The sequence below is a fragment of the Ornithodoros turicata genome, chromosome 6 (assembly GCF_037126465.1).
Source record: "Ornithodoros turicata isolate Travis chromosome 6, ASM3712646v1, whole genome shotgun sequence".
Taxonomy (NCBI): Eukaryota; Metazoa; Arthropoda; class Arachnida; order Ixodida; family Argasidae; genus Ornithodoros; species Ornithodoros turicata.
Window position 1 is genome coordinate 74,377,074 of NC_088206.1, and position 22,285 is coordinate 74,399,358.

The 22,285-nt window shown below is 43.2% G+C and overlaps 2 protein-coding genes across 3 annotated transcripts in view; one reads left to right on the forward strand and one right to left on the reverse strand.

The window, feature by feature from the left end:
- Positions 1 to 3,742: 3,742 nt before the first annotated feature.
- LOC135397424 (trafficking protein particle complex subunit 9-like) lies at positions 3,743 to 17,956 on the reverse strand. Of its 2 annotated transcripts, none has more exons than XM_064629027.1 (24): positions 17,223 to 17,956; positions 16,984 to 17,169; positions 16,800 to 16,932; positions 16,425 to 16,476; positions 16,283 to 16,369; positions 16,045 to 16,226; positions 14,443 to 14,899; positions 14,318 to 14,389; positions 9,633 to 9,755; positions 8,919 to 8,988; positions 8,767 to 8,860; positions 8,528 to 8,710; positions 8,255 to 8,468; positions 7,029 to 7,155; positions 6,770 to 6,974; positions 6,573 to 6,658; positions 6,416 to 6,517; positions 6,330 to 6,364; positions 6,128 to 6,270; positions 5,844 to 6,072; positions 5,096 to 5,189; positions 4,941 to 5,039; positions 4,759 to 4,883; positions 3,743 to 4,002 (listed from the first exon to the last, which is right to left on the reverse strand). In XM_064629027.1, exons 1-24 carry the CDS (start codon positions 17,290 to 17,292, stop codon positions 3,796 to 3,798), a joined length of 3,375 nt encoding a protein of 1,124 aa, XP_064485097.1. In that variant the 5' UTR covers positions 17,293 to 17,956; the 3' UTR covers positions 3,743 to 3,795. The 2 variants fall into 2 exon arrangements, with proteins under 2 accessions (XP_064485097.1, XP_064485096.1); XM_064629026.1 differs by having other exon boundaries at positions 16,425 to 16,479; positions 17,223 to 17,955.
- Positions 17,957 to 18,131: 175 nt separating this feature from the next.
- LOC135397427 (DNA (cytosine-5)-methyltransferase 3B-like) overlaps positions 18,132 to 22,285 on the forward strand; it is an 82,525-nt gene continuing 78,371 nt past the window's right edge. The window contains exon 1 of the mRNA XM_064629035.1: positions 18,132 to 18,364. The gene's annotated coding sequence lies outside the window, so the exon portion shown is untranslated. The remainder of the gene's footprint in view (positions 18,365 to 22,285) is intronic.

Consider the following 22,285-nt stretch of genomic DNA (forward strand, 5'->3'; position numbering starts at 1 on the left):
GCAGAGTTTGCCCCGTGAGCAGTTTTTTTCCGCTAGAATGTTTCGTGGGGATGACCGAAGACGCAAACTATGTTGCAATTTGTGATAGCATGGTTGTGCAAGTTGATAGAGTCCTATACGACATCCTGGGCATAGTTGCGAAAAAGTCCCGTCCTGGAACCCCGGGAACCACATTTCGAAATCTTGAAATTGTAAAAACGGCTCGGGATTCCGAACTCTAACTGGTAGGGCATGGGGATCAACTGGCAGTATGGAATTTGCACACCAATCAACTTGATCTTTCAGAGGAAACTCATTACTGTGTCATGGCGCAAGGGCACGTTTTGCTTTCAATGAGAGAGTAGTAGTAAAAGTGCACTCCTCTTCCAGGCACGAACCAGCTGTCTAGGAGGAACCAACTATTTGGCCAGGTAGACCTTACCTGCCAACTACGCAGCAAAACATTAGAGACGCTGAATCACATCTTGACTGGATCTGACATGAATGTGAATGCCAACACATGAGTCGAATAATATCCTTGTCACACAGGGAGTCTTCAATGATCATTGAAACCAATCGGCATTGAAAATGCGCGTAGCGCCACCTATCATGTAACGAGTCAACCTGTTGGGGATCATTGAATCCAATACTCTCTGGGAAGTTTACATGTTACACGTTTGGTGTCACTACACACATTTTCAATGGTCAATGATAATTGAAGACTGCCCGTGTGACAGGGGTATAAAACCGTTGGTGATGACAAAGACATGATGACCTAAGGTGATAAAAAATTCCGACTGGCGACGTACTCGCCGAAGGGGTGTGGGATTTTTGGCAGTTACCAGGAAACTTTTGCTGTCATTTAGGAAGGCTTTAGAGAATTTTTAGTAGAAGGAAATTTATTTTTTGCAAATGAATTTTGAAGATTGCCAAGGGAGCCCCGCTTTTTTTTTTTACAGAAATATCGAATCCTCCTCGGATAACCACAGACCCAACAAAAACTATGCACAGTCGTCGTCACAACAGAAATCGTCAAAAAAAAAAAAAAAAAGTAAAAATTATGCTTTAGCCCCTCCTGCTTGACTGTCGCAAAGAACAGCGCACGGAAGATGCGCGGAGAAGAAAAAGTGTTTCTTTCACCTTGATGCTGGTGACGTTAGTCTTATCACAAAGAAGGCAAAACAAATGACACTTCCTCCTTTTGCGTCCAGTTCTTTATGCAAATCAAGTAGGCGGGGCTAAAGCGCAATTTTTACTAATTGTTTGTACGATTTCTGTTGCGATACTGTACACAGTTTTTGTTGTGTCTGCGGTTATCCGTGGAGGACTCGATATTTCTTTAAAAGAAAAGTGGGCTTCACTTGGCAATTTTCAAAGTTCAATTGACAAAAATAAATTTCTCAAAATTAAAAATTGCCCAAAGCTTTCCTCAATGGTGGCAAAAGTTTCCAGGAGGTAATTGCCGAAAGTCCCACAATCCTGTACGTCACCTGTTAAATTTGTTATCACTTTGGGTGAAACACCCTGTACATCTACTTGACTTCCTAGACTTGTTTTTCTCTCTTCCGTTTCCATTGTTATGATCTGTTGACATATTTCTTTGTGGGTAAGAGACTGCTCTTTCAGAGAATGGTGGGAATTCGGTATTATCTAAGAGTCTTGCTTTTCCACTTTGTCAACAGACACACAATTCTTGGCCACCTGTAGCCAAAATGGTCCTCCATTGCAACTAATTACATCTCACATGAAACTCTTCTCTGACTTGGAAACAGGAGAGACAGCTTCGTTAGGGGGTAGACGCCCTCTGTATTCCATTGGCATATGTTAAGCCACTTGTGTGTAATGAAAGTTCCACCCTACTGAGTGAGATACCACTGTGCTCTTTGTGTTTTCAGTTTTTCCTAAATCCTAAGAACACTTTTAATAGAGAGTATAAAAGTCATTTTAGTTGCTTCTGTTTTCTGTAAATACTGCGCATATTTAATAATGAGTGAAAATTTTTCTTTCAAACTTTGTAACCGTGTTTGAGCGTTAAAAAACAAAAGAACAGAACCAATTCCAAACCAACTCTGTTTAACTGTAAATACTATTCATGAGCACAAAATGTTTTCTGCATGCTGCAAATTATGCGGCACAGGGAAGGCCCTGCCTTGAGGGACAAGGCACTTTGGGAACTTTATGATGAAATTCAGATGCGAGGCCTCCAAGCTCTGAAAGTCAACCAGAAAGAGATTGTTGACGCGAAGCTGTAGCGAAACAGGTGAGAATGGATGGTCTAAAACCATATACAGTCATGTCTCGATTATCCAAAACCTTGTGAGCAGTCCTTTTTCGTACGGATAACCGAATCCAGCAAACCCCCGGGGAAAATTTTGGGAGACCTCTTTAGAGCTTCAGAAAAGCAAACAAGGAAGAGATCGTTACATAAAAAATTTATGCCAAAGGAGCTGCTTGAAATTAGTAGGCACGTGTTGGATAGAATTTTGGTCTCAGCCACGGCAACCGCTGTTCAAAGAAGGGTAATGTCTCAGAAAGTTGGTCCCACACGCATGTTTTTGTCCTTTTGCAAATGTCTGTGGCTTGAGACAAGCTATACTTTTGGACAGCCTGGACATTTCTCATACCCGGAGGATAATATACCATGCTCCCGCACATGCCAAGATGGAGTGACCTCTGAAGAAAAGGGGAGTCAAACAGTATAAAATGCCCTGGTGACACTTTTTCGGAATAATGCGAGCACAACATATGCCAGGCATTGAGGACGTTGACAAACTTCCGGATATGTAAATCAGAATAACCTAGGCCCTGGAAGATTGGTCCCCATATTTGCTGTCTGTCTAAGCTGTCTAAGTAAGGATCCAATGGTAGAAGCTTCATTCCTGGTAATGTAGTCCAGATAAAGAGTTTTTCGGATATCTCAACTCTGGATAAACGAGACATGACTGAAGGAAGGCTGTCTGAGGTAAGAGCAGACTTGAAAAACGTGCTCCAGTTCCTCAGAAATGCCCTCAGAAAGTTCCTCACAGCACGAGACGCAAGGAGGTGTTTTTTTTCAAAGGCTCTAAGGACTAGGATTAAAGCCCTTGGCTCGGCTGCAACATTATGTCGGTACAAACAACCCAATAGTGAGGCGCCACCCATCTCAACTGGTCGTTGAAATATGCCAGTCGTGGAAAAAGCTACGCTGGCTCTCCGACGACTTATGTTCAGCTGACTCATTCCCTCAACATTTTTTCTCATTCTCAGGAAATTTACGTTTCTCAAAGGAAATATTTTGCGTTCCTGAAGGCTCATATCGCATGGTAAAAAAAATATATCCTCCAAGTGCGTGTCCATTAATGTTACTGCGGATGTTGTTACTCCCGACAGATTGAAAGTTTCCAGGCAACATGGGGGCAGTAAATAGGGTGTAACAAAGTATTCACGAGTGGTCTTTTTGAATGGATCAGTGGATGAAATTCGTGTCAAGTGGTGGTCCCGTTCAAAAGAGTTGCATTTCATCAGAATCCATGTACCACTCAAAGTTGCAATGAAGGGTACACTATAGTTATTTCTTCAATACTTGATGAAACTCAGTGTGGTCCAAACACTTTTATATCTTGCAACAAAAGACAATGTTCCTTCACAGTGGAACAGACTTCTAATGGACACGTTAATGTGATGGGGATCCTTTGTTTGGACTCCTCAAAGAAGTAAAATGTGCAAAGCACACTGTGTGGAACACTCAAAGATATGTGAATGCACAAGCTTTCAAGTCAACTCACACACTTTACAAACACTTTAATTGTACACAGAGTAACCGAGTAGAAATTGGTTTTACCAACTTTGTTCTTCAACAATCATTACTTGAATAGAGGGTGAACACTTCCAAATATGAGTCGCTTCACCCTCGTTGTGTGCAAGGGCGCTCAAAGAGCCCAAGCTCTGGAAATCGAGAGTTCGGCAGCTCAGGTCCAACTTGTACGCACCGGTCAAGAAGAATGCCATGCTGAAATCATGGTCGTACGCTTCTTGTGGGCCCAACTGCGAAAAAGTCAAATTTCTCCTCAAAACTTGTTTTCCAGCTCACAGCAAATGTTGCAGAAAATATTGTCACAACCTGGTCAGAAACCCCACTTAAAAGGATCGCTAAATCAATGTGAGAGCCAATTATTTGTGTCTACATAATCCTTCATTCCAAGCTTTGCAGCAAAAGACAAATACTTAAAGTATAGTACACAAATTGGAATGTACTTTAAGTAAAGCAATAGTACTGGGAAATGTACTTGAAGAACTTGTCATCACTGCATGCTCGTCAGCAGTACAACTCATGTCTTCATACACTGGCTGTGATTTATTCTTCCAGATGATACACACAGCCATTATAGAGATGTGTCACACCACTGCGGCTGCTATTTTATTATTAATTTATGCTACTTAAATGATGGTCATTCAGTGTTACAGCTGGCACATGTATACCATTATACTGCACGTGATAAAAACTTCCTTGATGCACACAAATTGGTTGGACTCCTAGCAAGCTGCTAGCTTTCGGGAATCTCCAGTCTTCACAGCACACATACACAATGATAATTTTGCAGAAACTTGAGTGTAAGTGCAACTCTCCAAAAACCACACATGGAAACTAGAGTGGTCAGAGCCCTCACAGAGAATGTGGCTTCTCCAATCATCGGCATGCGGAGGCATTCGGCAGGCCGTACCAAGCGGAGAGAGCGATCGAGGGGTCAGATGCAAAGTGGGAATGGAAAGTGCTTCATTAAATATTTAAATCAACGAGACCTCCTGAATGAAGACCTTGTCGCAGCCCACCAGAGCACATTTGGAATCTAGTCGATAGCTGAGAGTGCCATTTTGTCGATCCTGGTAGCCATCGATAGATAGGTAGAGCTTTCGTAAAGACATCTCTGCAAAAACATGACAACGTGTTACACTGTTGAAATCAATATGCCACACTGTCTCACCCGAGATGTTGCTGATGATGATGTTGAGCGAGAGTGGTTCACCCACGGTGCAGACATACTCCTCTTCCACTCTGTATGGTTGATTATTGATTGATATGTCTGAAAGCATGACCAGTTTTTGAAAGCGATACATTTTTTGTGGGGAGACCAATTACCCCATTGAAGTGGAGAGAGGAGAATGGTATCCAACATCCTGGGAGTCCAAGCAATCTCTGTGATACTTGCTTTGCCATTCTTCTCTACACCATGGTGCAAGCACCAGGTTAAGGAAAATCCTCATACAAGCGTGTGCCATCAAATATACGCAAATGAGCAGCGAGCACAGTGCTCATTTCACATCACATCATATCACATTCATAGATGAATGGAGTAGGTGCTCATCTGCGTTGGTGAAGGTCATGTGGTCCTGAGGTTTTCAGCTATGGGTATTTCACGGCACGTGCTGGATTCAGGATTTTTAGATAGTGAGGATCTTGCTTTTGCCTGAAATTTCATAATTATGAATTTTAGGTCATCTTGTGCTTACATACCCTCTTCCAGAGGATGTCTGCCTGGTCTATGCATAGCTTTTTGATAAAAATTCTGTAGAGCAGCACTTTGAAAATTCTGCCAACACAATTTTCAAAGAGAAAGATGACCCATAAAGTGAAGGAATAAACTGTGAATCAACGCGTCATTTTATGTTCATCTTGAGTAAGACTTTGAAACAAAAGATCCTCACCAATGTGGTGAATACTAAAGCTCTTTGCCAAATTTGGAGGAAAGCTTTTGCTTCTTGCGGGGCTATTTAGTTGGATTCCTCCAGCTACTCTGTGTCAAGACAGAGGCATATGTGGAAACAGCATAATACAATTACACTTGCACCACAGAAAGATACGCTCACTCACACGCAGTAAAGGATATAAGATACCAGCGGAGATGGACACTGTCCACCAAGTGGGCACAGCAGGCTTCTTCAAGCAGAGCCAATGAGCTGGGTTCGGCAGGTGGGGGTGGACAGCGGTCAACCGTGACTGGAATACGACACGAGTCGTGCGGTTCAATGAGCATACGTTTCTGCTCGGGATAGCTAAGTTCCATCTCGTGCTCCGTGCCATTTAATACATCCAAGACCAGGTAGCATTGGCTGGCCCTGAAATTCTCTCATTAATTAATCTCTCATTACCTTTTCCCACTCACTCGCATACACTTGGGCTGGAAGAACGTCCCACTTGGTGATAAGTACAGAAGGCAGCACTTCTACGCTCAGGGAAATCCCACACTGGCGATAGTATTTTGCACGCAGCCCAGGGCCTCCACTGTAACGCAACTGCACCACCGCTTCCAGTACCTTCATTGTGTACCTCTGCTGTCATTTTTGTTTCCACAACACACGAATAGAGGGCCTACTTTGGATGGATCCGTGCAGCCCTGAGTCCCAGCATCTGCGCAAATCTCTAAATCAATAACAATTTAAAAAAACACAAATTCCTTACACTGTCCATGAACTTGTAGTGTGAGGATAGCCGTTCCTCCATGTGGTGCAATGGGTAGTTGTTGCCACAAGGCTTCACTCTCCCAGGAAAATGTCTCCCATTCTGTGAGAAAAAGCATATGCTCATAATGGTAATTTCATAAGGGGGACGGACCTACCTCGTTCAAGCTTTGTTAGGAGAGATACTTCCACGCTCTCAATAGGTTCACTGCTAGGATTGGTCAACGTCAACTGGCACACCTGGCTGAGAACGAAAGTATACTTATTATTATATGGCCCGTCAAATTATTTCAATTAAGTTGCATTTTGTAGCCAGCACTTATGTCAACATGCCAGAAAAGTTGCTCATACTGACCTTTCTCCAGCATAGAGGACCAGTGCATAGTTTGAGATAATATTGGCTCCCAGGGTGGAAAAGGAAGTAGCAAGAGGAAGTGAGGAAGTCACTTCCAGCTGAGGCAGTGCAGGAACCACTTCCACCGACAAGTTGGCACATCGCACCCAAGACAGATCACGTAGACGGCAATGGCTCGTTACACCAAACACACGAGTGCTGTAACCTGAATTGCTTCTTGCTGGCTAAGGCTGCTGAACCGACGGTAAAAAGGACATACCCAAAATATGGAGCTCTCCTGCAGCACGTGCAATTCCGAGCAACTTGACCGGATACGGACTTGACTCTGCGGGCAACTCCAGGGAAGAAGGAAAACATTCAAAGGGCACTCCATCTACCAGCAGGGACTGAAATATACAAACATCTCAGAGGTGACCATCATCCATTTTATTTTTAAAAACTCTGTGTTAATCACCTTAGAAAATTACTTGGCTCAGAATGTACATTTCAAATAATCGGAATTGCCACTGAACTGACCATCCATGTAGGAAACAAATGGTGGCATGGAAATCAGGATGAGATCGCGAGTATTTTTGAGCTGCACCAAGAAACAAGTTTTGTCCTACCTACACAAAATGTTCTCATGACTTACCGTATGTCACTCCATGGGTGTGTGAAACATGAATCTACACTCCTTGCTATTTCTTTCCCACTACACTTCGAGTAACAAAGTAAAAAAAAGGTTCTGTTAGTGGTAGCCTTTATAAGCGACAGGTGCCACGCCAGTGCCAAAGGGGCCATATAATAATTATAACTATACTATACCAGGTATAAGTAATAAAATTGAAGTAATTTGTGAAAAAAATTTCTCATGAAATCCTCGCTTCGCCGTTCCAACCTACGCCGCCATTTTCGGGAAAATTTAGGTGCCATGGTGTCCCGCATAGAAAACAGCAGCCAATGAAAAAACGCTCAATTTGATTGACAGGTCTTAATGGCCAGATTCCCTTTGGCATACACGTGTGTCCCACTGTCACTGATACATAACGTGGGGGACATCTGATGGGGCACGAAACAACTGACGCCTAGGAGATGCACACAGCCACAAGTTCGCAAAAATATAGTATTAGTATAGTATAAAAATATTTTCACGATAAATGGTAGTTTTCCAGCGATTTTAAAAGCTTCCAGATGCCATGTGTTGTTTGAGCCGAATTCGCTAGACACGTATATTTGGTCGCTGACCTGCTCTGAAAGTTGCTAAATCTGGCGACAAAGTCGCTAGAATGGCAACACTGGGCCCAATATTTTTGCACATTCCCTGTATACCGTACGAACTTCTACGTATGACAGTGCATTTATGCAGTGCAAATCGAGAAAAAAAAATTGAGACAAATAATTTTTTAAGGTGGTTAAAAGAGTGAGTGTGGTGTTTTCTCACGCTAATATATAAGTGTGATTTTTTAACATAAGATGGTCTCTGCGACGTGGAATGGAAATACGTGCCATTTCTTGAATGCGCAGTTCCACAGGGAGTGGGTTGTAGAGCTGCATGGATACAGCACACACTTCACCTTGTACCCAGTCAAAGTCCATCTTCCCAGCTGTTTTCCGTCGTCCCTTGCGTTGGTGTGGAGAGAAGATGAATGGAGAGTCGGTCACAGAAACACCTTTGTGTTGAGGTCTCAACTGGGATGCAGGACACTGTGCTACCAATGACCTACCCACCCAAAAGGAAAGAATGCAACCTGCAATGAATGCAAATCAATGGAATCTTACCGTACAAGGGGAATGTGCAACAGGTTCACGGGTGGCAATAAAACACCGCACGGGAGGGCCAGGGGTCCTGAGGGGACAATCACTTCACACTGGGATGCCAACTCCACCAGCTGACTGCATACTTCTTTCTGCTCCGTACAACTCAAGTGGTACAACATTGTTTCCAGAAGAAATGTTGTATGCCTGGACAGTAAGCCTCTCATTGACAACTACACCACACAAATCTGTCATGGCTTTACCTGATGGCAACAGGGTAGTTGAGCATCTTCTTTGCAGTGAAAATTAAATCACTCAGGACTTGGATGTGCAGTTGGGGCCACCCGTTGAATTTGCCTGGATAATTTATGCAATGGGATTATGGAAAGTTGGGGCCAGTAAAACATACACTTACTCTTTGCAACTTTTGAAGGGTCCAGGATTATCTTAAAGCCTTCTAGGCACTTGAGCAACAGGTCGTAACACTAAGAGAAAAACTACATCACTCATTTTTTGACATCCCAGAGCATTTTTCAACTTTGCAAAGCTCCCAAATTGGTACACTAGAGTACCTCCACTTGCCACCTCTCGCATCTTCAAGTATGAGGAAGGTTTACTCAAAAATTTTTTCACAAGCCTCCTCTAGCTCGATAAGTGCTGAGCTCAGTTTTATGTGTACCTCCCACTACACAAGCCGAATGTATCGCAAAAATATATTTAAAAATTTACTTGTCTCAAAATTATGTGTTTATTTTTTGCAAGCTTTCGTCAAGTTTTTTTGCCAGGAACAGAAAGTGCATGTTAGATTTACCTCTATATCATCACAAAATGTGTTCCATACTACGAAGGTAATAGTCAAAAACTCTTGGTCATCAGAAGTGGTGGAAGAAAATGACTTGCGCTGATAATAGCAGCAAGGTTAAAATGGAACAAGAGACAGGTGTGCCTCTAGCTATTACCACAACTACTGCCTACAGCTGAGCCTTTACGTCACTAAATGGTGCAGGTATTCTCATTTGATGACATGATATGAGTTATTATTTCAGTCCCTTTAAGAACCTTCTCAAGTTATCTTGGAGGTGTACATAATTTTGAGATATCATTTTGCCCTTCAAGAGATGGGTCTTACCTGTTGCGCATCTCCCTCTTGAAGAGAAGAGTATTTGATGGCAGCCACTCGCATATGAAACGCTGCCTTGCGATGAAAACCAATTTCAGTGTAGAGTCGGGCCATAGATGCGTACCATTCCACCTGAAAGATCAAAAGTGAGTTTCCCTCACTGTAATCCCGTTTTTGGACGTGGCTGCCCAGGAATAAATAACCAATTATCCAACTATTATCCAACAGCTGTCAAACTCATTTCATGACTTTCACAAATCAAGGTCAGAACACTTTTTTGTGTGGTTCGTTCCTTGAAAATCCGTTCACTAATCCGATATCGAAGGTTCATAAACTGAGGGAATTACTTTTTCTTAAGACCTAAGTTGGAACAAACATATTGACGGTATCTGCTTACGAAACTCTAGTTCTTCCGGACTACAGTGACATTGTATGTGAGAAACTTGAGCACATTCAGAGAGAATCTATCTATAACGACTACCACTCCTCTGACTTGCCACCAGTCCTGAGTGCCCAGTTAAGATTACCAAAACTACAGACTAGACATAGAACTCACTCTCTCAAATTTATGTACCAATTAATGAATAATCTTGTTTGTGTACCATGTGATAGTTATATCTCATTATCAACAACCAGGCCCACTCTTTCTGCATAGTAGTAGTAAACTACAAAAGTAGAAATTTTCGCGATCCAATGTCACGATCCAGTTGGTTCCACAAAATACCGGTAGCAGGGATAAAAATGTTGGAAAGGAACCAAGCTGTATAGGGAACCTTTAATGGCGGAGGACTAGAACAACTCTGCGGATGATGATGACGCGCACATGTCACATTTCTCTCCAAAAAACAACGTCAGGCTCCTCTCCATTGCCTAAGCTGCGAGTGATGGCCATCTGGTATCGTTCCGGTTGATGAATACAAGTTGAACCATTTTACAGTTTCAAGTGCACACTGGGCAAGCACTGGCTTCTTGATCGAATCACCCCCATTATATTGCTTCGGGGTTTCATGCTGGGCCCTTTGCTGTACATGCACAGGGGATGGCTCAAGTATCATGAACAGCAGAGATGTTGTTGAATGGCCGTGGTTCTCACTTCCGATGTCACCAGAACCAACGTTCTCAATTGAGAAGCGAGTACAAGCATTCCTTGGCAGAAAATGTATCATCTTCACTTGACGGCCTTTATTCTCACAAGTTTCTTCTTGACAAACACCACTTGGACATGGTTTATTTGCATAGTGTATCACCTTGCATTGCAGATACCTGCTTTGACAAAACCAGCACGCGTGTCATTGTTACGGGATTGGAGTTGACGGTAAACCTCTATAAGCCAGCCAGCATGCAGAGACCGGAAAATTCTCGTTGTTTACTGTCGATCCCACGATTTCTGCTTCCGTCTGCTTCCACACAAATTCGCAAAATTAAAGTCCCGCTAAATATTTCCCAAATGCGCTCCCAGATGAATTTGCAAATTATTCAGACTGCGAAATTAAGCACTTTTACAGTAGTATATGAATTGCCATCTTCTGTAAGTGAATTAACGAAGAAAGGTGTGAAGCATATGTCGAACCCCACGCTGTAATACAAATACAGTTTGACAGGTGACAGTGAATGAAAGCATAATACAGTGAAATAAGTACATGGAGTGGAAAGAAATGTCAGACCTTGATGATAGCGTGAATGCCAAAAGCCATACAACCAGTGATGTCAACTTGATCTCAGAGATCAGACCATGAAGACCATGATCAGACTGAAGCTACATTCGAACAAAGACCAAGCCCTTTGAGATAACAATGCAATCCCTCGGCGAAAAATTGCCCTGCTTTGTCATCGGTGGGGTTAGCGAAACCCCAGGTATGCAGTCACTTTTGCATTCAGAATTTCACATCCTGGTGGTGTTGCATCAGCACCTGCCACATCATATCGAAGTGTATCTACTTTATGGGTACTTAAATTAGCAAATTATTGGTACTCACAGAAAACACAAATAATCGTTGAGCAAGAAAATGAACACTTTTACACGGAGAGCATCATGTCCTCCCTCCTCAGTTGGGAAAATGAGAATATGGGTACATGTAACTTACAGCCAATGTAAGTAGATATAATTTAGCTAAAGTGCTATCACTCTAGGCTCTAGCAGATGGACAAATTACTGTACTCCAAAGGTTCTTCACTTGCCACTTTTGGAGTAACATTTTATCGTGGATAAACCATGATGGGGAGAGCAATACACAGCGTATATTGTTTTGCTTGCTCCCCTCATTATGGATAACATAGGTAGTTGCATGGTCCCTCAATACCCTTTCTCGTAGAGCAGATGACGTTTCCATAGTGCTGCGTGTTTTCAGGGAAGATTTGATTAGCGACTTTTTAAACTTGCTTTCGGATTCGCAGTAGAAATATTTAATTCTCTAACACTTGTACAGAAAAGTTTTTTGAAGCAGAGTTTGATAACTTTGTTTAATGAAAAACAAATTAAATAATAGTTGACTTTCAGTAGAAAACATGCCCATATAGCTCTTCTCAAATGTAATTTACCTAACACGTTGTTCATCGACTACAGGAAATACATAAACTCTCGAGTCTGAATTCTTTCCGTAAAACTATGAAACAATCAAAGGCAAAACCAGTCCCTGCCTGAACTCTTTCAGTTGAGAGAAATGTAAACAGACATACAGGAAAGTGTCCGCTGGCCTTTCGGAAGATTCCACAAACATGGTTGATGGATTCCAAAGATGTTTTGGGATTTGGTTGAAAATAACTGATCCATTATCTTATTTTAGATAGCCATCTTTGCACACTTTGGGAAGGGATGTATCTACCTAAGATAGCATTAGCTCTAGCTCATTCCTTTTAAGGCTAATGCACGTGACCATCCCATGATAATCTTTCTCAAGAATATTTGAAGCTTGGATTAACTGGCCAGCCAGCTGTAACAAGCAATGTGATTTCAACATGATTCAAGCTGAGTTAGTAAATTAACAGGATTGAATTTACGGTTACTCAAGTGTGGCGCTTTCCAACTATAGAAATTGACTGACAAGATTCAGATGTCAAATTCAACGGCGAAACTATCAGATTTAACTAACGGATCTAACTCACAGATCAGGAAGGCAAAATAAAAATGAATAGGTAAAACCCACCCCTCCTTCTCCCTGCTACTGATTAAGCAAAAACGGTTATGTAAATTGGTATTAGAAAACAACTTGGCATTATAACTTTCCCCACAAGTTGTAAGCTAGGAAATGTTATTGTATCGACATCATATTGAAAGATGTATCCTTTGAAAACTTTACGGTTCTTAGTGCTTGAGGCAACACACGTCACACAGCGATCAACTTGAAGGAGCTCGTCGCGCTGTATTTCCAATAAGGCAAAGAGCGAATGTTTAGCCTTATTCCCATATGCCACGTTATCACTGTTTTGTAGAGAGGAAGAGAACTTTCATTCACTTCTTGTCCAGTTAAGGCACCCGTTCCATGAAAAATATGGTTTGTGTAGATCATTCTTACATACGAACAGAGTGCAAAGATTGCACTAAACTTGAAGGATATTTAAGGAAGAACCTCCATTTACGCTATCCAACCATACGAACACGAAAGTCTTCCCCAAATGACTGGTACACGTCGCCCTAGGATAACTTTTAGGTGGAGTTTCCTGACCCGAAAGAGTACTGAAGGACAGTGGTAGTTGTAAAGAGGAAGCTAGCCACCGAAGAATTGGTACGGTGACCTTCAAGGAGCTCGGAAAGCACTTTAATCACTACCATGTTTTTGAACCAATCGGTTCATATGCTTATTAAAATGAACAATGTGAAGTAATTCTACCAACAAGTGCACAAATATCGCACAATTCCATTTTTTAAATCGCGCGCAACGGTGGCAATGCCCAGAACGAGTCATCATTTTGACATCAGGAAAGTGGAGCCGGTTTAGAGGAACGTCGTCCGCTATTTTTCACTCGGAACCCCGCCGAAGCAGAGGGAAAGGTTCCTTTTTGCTTTTTCTTTGCCATTGCCCTGCTAAGCCAAATGGCTGCTAAAGTGTGGTTTTCATTTCTTAACACGACACATATCGAAAACTGGTGAATTTGAGTGATTAAATAGTGATGTTACGAAGCAGCATTTTCCCTGGTTTTCCTCGTTTCTACCACATGAACCCATTCCATCCTAAAGTTGGCAATATGAAAACATAAATTTCGAGAACGGGGGATTCACGACCAGGAATATCGAGATCTCTTGACAGGGAGAAAGAAATGAAAAGCAAGCAGAAGTGCGGTTGCCACTTTTATTACGACACCAATTACGTTTTTTCCTTTTCTCCTCATTTAACCCTGAAGAGCGAGTCCAGCGGGAATGCGCGCGGCGATATTAGTGTGTCTTTTTTTTCTACCAAAAATATTGCGTAGAGAGAAAATTTTGCGCTAATCATCAAGTTAAGTTACCCGCTTGCACAACGCGTTTGGAATGGACAATTTTTTAGATGGCTTTCTGAGCTCCTTTCAGGTAATTTGGGCAAGTGTGCATGAATAATCACTTCCCATTTGTCTGCCGACATCAACCAACAGTTTAAAAAATGTTCAAATGAGGGACTTTGCAGACCAAATCCATGGACATACGAAACGGAGCCACACATTTTGTGGGTTTCATATGACCTTTTAAGTGAAAATATTGCTACAAATGAAAGATGATTCACCTTTTCAGCTCTGGATAATGGTATGCTCATGAAAGTTGCATTTTGCAGAAACTGCGACGCCATCAAATATTTCTATAAAAGAAAGTAAACATTGAGAGCAATAAACGACCCAAACAACATGATACCTCTCTCTGGGCAAGAAGGCGAGTGGCTTTTATGTTGCATTCCATCTGGATGACAGCAGCATGTGAATACTTTGAGTAATGTAAGCTACACTCCTTGAGCCGTTCAATCATTTCCTCTAAAGTGAGGAGGAACCGTCCTGCTGTTTTATACTCTGTAGCTTCTGTTCCATTGGGGAGAGAACGACTCTGCTGCTGTTGCAATACACCTGTCCTAGCTGTGCGTGGGAAAGAAGCATTGCGATGAAGCGCTCCGGTCGGAATTCCGGGATACTGAAGGGCCACAGAAGCAGCAACTTGAGCTTCGTAGGTAGCAGCCAACCAGAGCCAATCAGGGACACCTTTCAATAGGTCTGCAGCCTCTGAGTATAGTACAAGAGCTTCCAGTGGGAGACCTAGCTGGAGGGAGAGGTCGCCAACTTGCTTACGCAAGTGGCCTTGGCAGCGTTTCTTGAAGGTCCTGTTATGAACACACTTCCTTCACGTTCACTGCATACAGCTCACAAAACAAAGATTCAATTGGCTTATAACAAACCACGATAACTTGTCTTGGAAACTATAATCACCAAGAACTGGAAACCCTACATACAGCCTCCAGAACCTTTGCTTCATTTTTCATCTATGGTGTTTCCTGAAAGAACGAAGCAAGTGCAGTGCCAAGGTCCACTACTGACTTTGTTCCCAAAATAGTGGAAAAAAGAAAGTTGTGTTTTTCCAGGCACAAAGTCAGAGTTTAGGCTCTCACCAATGCTTCTGAAAGGGTGCAATTCAGAAAAGATGCACCAGGTGGGATCTCCAACAATTGAACCTCTGTATGCAATAAGGGGATAAGTCCATTTATCCCCTTTTTAGTATTTTTGCTGCAATGACATCTACATACCAGTATGTACCTGCCAAAGAAAATTTAGGACCGTATTGCAATCTAATGGCCTGCTACAGGAGGGTAAGAAACGGGAAATGCATGTGTGTCAGTGGGACAGACAATCAGATCAGGCCTCTTTTCTCGGTTTTCCATTTTTCGACTTATCCCTTTATTGCGTACAGAGGTTCAATTCTTGGTGTGAGCATTGTTTGGTTCTTCACCACCTTGGGCTGTCGCATTCTGCATTAAAAAAAAGAAAAAACTTGCGCAGGTTAGCTTGCAACGCTTCTTCACAATGTTCACTTTTTAAAATTTATTCCAGTGTTGGCATTTTTGTCTTCACTGACCACCACAAATAGTACTCCCCATACTTCAACGACCAGTGGTATTCATATTTTTCACTCAATTTGAAATGAGACAACCACCACTTATGATTCTCCAATTCAAACTTGCGGACAACTCGTGTGTATTTCAATGGGGGCCAGTAATTCATGAACGTACGCAATGACACTGTTAGAGCCACATTAACTTATGCGTTAAATTTGCCTTAAATCACTTAGAATCACTGTTTATAGGAGGACCCTCCCTGTTGACTACAGAGCCAACAAAAAGGCGTCCATATTTTTTAAAATTAGATTCGAGACTCAAGGAACAAGAGATGTTTTGAAATATGAATGAGCCTCGTATATGGCCAAGCAAATTCCTGCCAATGCATGAAGTTTGAATTAATGGGATTGCAGGACCTGGATTCAGTATCGAGTCCAACAAAATCTCTGCTCTCAAAAGGGGCCTTGAGCAGTGGACACCTGTCCTGTTTCTCCAAGGAACGATCCAGACGGCGAGATTCTAGCACCCAGACCAGAGAAGCGGCAAAGTCCTCGACATCGTGTTCCAGCTTTTCACACTGTCCCAAACTGGGATACACCTACAATTGGGGGGACCTTCTGTAGGAAGTGCAGGTGCTTCAAAAACACAACCTACCAAGCACTGTGTACTGCGTAGTTTCCCTGTGAATGGCGAGTAGCCATTGGTCAGAGCTCCGTCCCCGCCTTGCAGAGGGGAAACAACCTGCCATTTTTATGAAACTTTGGGGATGAAATATTAGTTTTAAGCACGGATGTACCTTCATGTCCCATTTGCTGTGCTCAGGAGAACTGTCGTGGTCTTCTGTACAACTGCTAAAACATATAATCATAATCAATTCACCACAAGCATCCATAGAAGTTGTTCAACATAAATATATTATCTAGGGATTTATTCTGGTTAAAACATTACTCATTATACTGCTTTCTCTCTGTTGTTCCTTTGAGAACAACCACCTCATGCATACTCGTCGTATGGGTCCTTCGTAAATTTTACATCTCAAGTAATGACAGATTTTTGTCTGTACAGAAATTGGAGTCTGTTATGCACAAAGGAAATTCTTGTTGACGTAGAAATACGCAACATAATCCCTCAAGTGGCAAAAACCTAGAAAAGGTTACAAGACTATGGTAACCTGTCTGTCGGAGAAGATGGGGTATCCATCCCGAAGAGCAGGCATCGTGAATCAATGGCTGTCGGATATTGCTGTTGTAGGGACATATGCAGATGGCAGAGTTGTTCCATTCCACTCTGGTCTTGGCACTTGCCTGAAATCATATGCGGTCGAAATCAAAGCATTCCACAGAAAATCTCCCTACCAACAGTGAGGAGGCCCAGTACTCGACGATGTGCCTGAAAGTCTCCCCATTCGCTGGCATCCGTAGGATAGGATTTTACATAACGCAGCCACACGGTCCGACCACCCAGCTGGCTATGACGGGTGTGTCGCACCCGTGAAATACGTTCCAATACACGGCCAAATAGCTTGGAACCCGTATGGGGACCTAAAAGTAATACGCATGAGACTAACATCACAAGGAAAGCGCTGGGCGCTTACCAATTGCCTTCACCAGTACTAGAAGGCACTGGTGATCTTCAATCCTAGAATCGTAGTCTACAAAACTCATTTTCAATTTAGGTGTAGTCTCAACATATTCTTCAGTTCAGGAAACAAGCGTTACTCCGCCCCTTGGTTTATTCCGGCTGATTTCAGGCTCGTGGAATTCACGCACATACACAAAAAGAAACTGCACGGACGGCCGCCCAAATCAATGTTTTTGATTTTCCCTTCGGCGACGTGGACACATGTAATGATATGCTCACAGAAGACAAAATTTTACTGGAAACATTATGTTACTGGGGTGGTGGGGGGAGAAACGGACTATCATCTCCCTCGAACGCCATGACATGGTGTTGGATGGATGGATGGATGGATAGCGGCCTTCCCTTTGCATCGGGCGGTAGCATGTAGCATCATGGGTAGCATACGGTGGATCGGTGGATGGATGGATCATGGGATTGATCGTGGTGCCGGTGGTGCCCCCTGGCAGGCCTAAACCCTAAACGTAGCTCGTAGCACCGTAGCACGTACACGTAGGTGACATCGAAGATTCCCTCGCACGACATATACTACGGGAAGCAGCAACAAATACTGCGAGATCGAAAATCGCAAAGTGGATCGGAAACACAACAACAAACAGAACATAGGTCAACGGGAACGGTGGCGGAAATTGAAATTGGAATAAGCGAAGTGGAAAGAAACAGTTACTTTTGAAAAGTAACTTTAACAAACCTGCCACCATCCAAAATGGGAGGAGGGAGAGAACAGATAAAAAAGGGAAAGCCTCGCTAGCGTCACACGTCACCTAGGGCGACAAAAAAAGACAAGGCAAGGCAAAATAATGAAAAAATGACTAAGAAGCAAGCGAGCTGGTGAAGATGATGCATAATTATGTGTTTGTGCCTGTCCCTTCGTGTTCCCTAGTCTCGGGGTTTTTACGTTTTTACATTATACAAGGCAAAAATAAACTACTCAACCGTCGTCTAACGATTGGCCCGACGCTAGAGGTCACGTGAGTTTTTCCCAACAATAGCACTACACGCAGCTACACGCTCGTCCCACTACTTTCGTTTCGTGTGGTTCCCGGTTTCATGTTTCATGAGTGCACTTGACTGGTGTGTCGCTGTAGATGGTGTTTGGTGAGTTCCGCGGTGTTGTATGTTGGTGTCAATCCAGATGTTACTATACCCGTGCATTCTATGGATGACACGCACACAAACTCTGTTGCCTTGCCACCCAAAGAGCTTCCTAGAAGAGTTACTTTCGATTTCCATGCATGCCCATGCAGTAGGTCGGAATCTCGTCGCTCATGCTAGGGCACTGCACGGGCCCGGGCTTACCCGAAAGCTCGAGCCCGGCTCGCGGGCCGGGTCGGGCTTTGCGTTTTTTATGCGGGCCGGGGCCGGGCTGGGGTTTCAGCCACCGTGGCCGTGCCGGGTATAGACCCTTTTCACTGACCTCATTCCGTCCGCCATACTTTTGTTTTCGCACGCGCTCGCACCACAGTTAAAGCTGGTAGCGTGCACGCGCCATGCACAAAAGTATATGGCTGCCACAAGCAGGGGGAAAGGCTATGCCGTCTGCGACAGTGACGTCAGATGAAAAGAGTCTATACGGGCTTGACAACGCGCCATGTACACGAACATATTTCACCTGACTGGATAGCTGAATTTTCGTGTCATTATTTTTTTTTCTCCATTGGTATGGGATATGGTATTCTCATCTGAGAATTATCAATGTGTTCTTATTTCGTGTAATGGATCTGGATTTCACACGTGAACTCAGACACATTTGGGAACGATTGGTGTGGCGGGCGTGCTGAGCGTCCGGCACTATAGGGTCCATTAGGTTAGGTGTTCTGACATATATTTCGTTCGCCTGAGAGTCCGGCACGAGGGTTAGTTAGGCTAGGTGTTCAGACATATTCCGTTCGCGTGACAGTTCGATAGCAATAGAGCAGAGATGGTCTCTGTTGAACCGCAAGGTACATACATATCACCCATGTTGCCGCGCTATGCCTTCCCAAGCACCAAGCACAGAGCGGCTTGCCGGCAGAGAAACACAGCCAATCTGTTCGAGTGTACCTCCTCACTCTCCACTAATTATAGCTGCGTCCTTTTCCTCGCTGCGCTCTTTAGTAAATCTAAATACGCCTCCGTGCCTCGAGAACACATCGAACAGAGGTGGACTGGGCCTGAGCAGGGAAACAGTTGGGTCCGGGTGCTGGCCTGAAAATTAGGCCCGTGCAGTGCTCTAGCTCATGTACAGGATACTGCAACTGCACGCGGTGAAGAGCAAAAGTCTCCAGAACCCTGTATACTTGCTGTACAGTGGCATAAAAAATGGGGCATATTGAGTAGTCGTCCCGAAGGTAACTTACGCTGCAGGACATACAGAAGGGAGAGTGCTTCCAACGTCACCGGGAAGTTCAAAGAAAGGTCACGCAATATAGACAAAAGAAAAAGAAACTGAGACATATGTTTTCGTCGTGTTTTGTTATGCATAAAACAGGAAACGTCTATAAATGTATACATGAAAGGTTTCAGACAATGCACACAGCTATTGTCCTTACCTTTTTTTACTTTCACGTAAAGAAATATGGCGGTTTATGGCACAATTAACGTGGTATCTCCAAAAGGGTTGAAAATTGACTGGTTTGGTTCTTCATGCTTACAAGCAATAAATACCCCCTTTCTTGCAATATCTCCTGGGCATTGGGGCTTTGTCGCTTTTATCATGAAGATGTCTCCTTTTCACATTCAGCATTTCACCTTCTAGATTGGTTGCACCGGCTCTCCAGAAAAAGGGAAAAGAGGGAAAAAGCATGGGCAAGAGTTTGATGTCAAGTGCAAGCCATGTATAATAGATGTCACAGATTTACACCTCTGGAGGCACTGGTCAGCCCTCGGACCTCACATCAACTGCATACAACCAACGCCTCCTCTATAAATGAATACCTGTCAGATGAGCCTCTTTCGCCGCTGCAGGGCCTCTCCCGTTGCCCTCTCGCTTCTACGTGTGCTCACCGCGCTTGGCGCTGACTGCCGTGTCCTTAGAACGCGCGAATTCGCCGCAGTTTGAATTGCGATCTTCGTGATGATCACGTTAAGGAATTCTTCACAGGAATTCTTTTTTGCTCCACTTTGGCAGTTAAAAAAAATGAACATGCTGAATCCAGGGAATGGCCTATGGTGAGGAAGAGAGAGCCGCTGCCGCTACAGGAGTGTTGTTTGTTGGTAACTTCTATGGTCGTGTTGGAGCTGTTTCAGAGGTTATAAACATGTTTAATCTCATAATTAGTGTCGTGCACGTTGAACTTATTTCGTCAGCGATGATATCAGATATCAAAAGTCGTGAGTCAAAAGCGCAAAAGTCGTGAACAGTCGCACCTGTCAGCATTTACACCTCTTCATAAATCATTGTAGCGGTAAGTGTCGAATGTCAATAGAGTAAGCATTTACTGTAAGCAATAACTGTGAAATGAAACCGGGGAACGATAGGTGACTGAAATTGTCATGCTGTGTAGAAAAGAATGGAGGAGGACACTATGTTGGAAAACACCGATATGCAAAAATCTATCTAGCCTGCTGTTCTCGTCACGGGTTTTTAACTATAGTCCCCCCCGCGAACAAATTTTCAAGAATTCGGGTAAAACCTGATATCTACCCGAAATCCTTGCGGTCCTTCAACTTGTCCTTCTCGGTGAACCGTTGGAAAAGTGAATCATAATATCAGCAATGGGACCTATCTATTTGTCCTCAGTTTATGATCCCCTCCTGCAGGAGTGAAAGACAAGCTTTTGAAAATATAAAGATTATTGTTTCTTGTCCCACAGCTGTTTCATATACCTTTCGTTTCACCCGAAAACTGCCCGGTAACACGTCAAACAGATATTATAGCGGCCGATTTCTCCGCCAATTCTCGTGTGTAAATAGCACCCGATTTTTCCCTCCCGAATTTGAAAAATCATAAAACGAAGAACCCTAAGTATATGTGATCAGAAGAAAGCAAATTTCTAGCAGGTCCCTGCTCGTCGAGATCAGAATTCGGCGTCAGCGCACACATAACAGAACCCTCAGTGGCAAAGGATTAGTACACTTGGGGGCAAGATCTCTAAACGGAGACTTCCAAGAAGGGCCAATGTCCGGGTCTAGAGTCACTATCCGGGTCAAGTCCGAGGGACTCGGGAAATTTCCACTGAATAAGCAAGATATGATGGAAAGATGAGACGCAGAAAGTTTGAGAGGCGGATCCAAAATATGTAATTAGAGTATTGAGTAGAAAATACCATAAAATGTATTTTAAATAGAGTACAAGTACACATAACAAAAATTATTGAGTAGAGTACCAAAATACTGCAAATTGTATTTGAAATACAGTATTTTAATACAACACTCCAAATACGTACAGGTCTGATTGGAAGTATGCGCGCGGCGCGTTCGGTTCCTCATGCGCAGAAGATTTTTCTAGCCATTGTTCGACTGGATCAACAACTCGTGCTGGTATTCGAAATGGTGCTTATGCGACCCAATGGGTACGTCGTTGTTATCTCGATTTTAGCGTACATCCCGGTGCTCGGGTCAAACCTGCTCTCAATCAAGTCATTCATTTCAGGGCCTAACAAATTAAACGATAAAGCTGTTCAATCATTGCGCAGTTTACACAAACGTAAAAGCACTAAAAGGAGCCGGGAGTGAGCAAAACAAGTACAGAGACCGGCGGTCCTGTCCCGAGTATAGTCACGGGGGAAACCGAGCCTTCGCCAGGGCTCGTTTCGTTCCATTGGTAAGCGCGCGATCTGACAGGCATTCATTTATAGAGGAGGCGTTGTTGTTGTTGTTGTTGCTTTTTTTCTTTTTTCTGGTAAAAAACTTATAATTTGAGGAAACCCTCATAACATAAACATAAGCTTATATAATGTAGACACGCAATGACACAATGTAGTACAAAGAGGGAGAGATGTCTGTTTACTAGAAATTGCTTTAAAAGTGCTGACCTTTAGCAGTTTGACAAGTATGAAGGGCACGCCAACCTAGTTTCATAGAAAGAGGGGTCCCCGA

Coding starts and splice junctions, on each gene's coding strand:
- LOC135397424 (XM_064629026.1), bottom strand. CDS start 17,292: ATGAGTTTTGTAGACTACGATTCTAGGATTGAAGATCACCAGTGCCTT. Junction 16,370..16,424: donor ACAGCAAATGGGACATGAAG/GTACATCCGTGC, acceptor TAAAAATGGCAG/GTTGTTTCCCCTCTGCAAGG. Junction 7,156..8,254: donor AACTGCGCATTCAAGAAATG/GCACGTATTTCC, acceptor TGTATATTTCAG/TCCCTGCTGGTAGATGGAGT.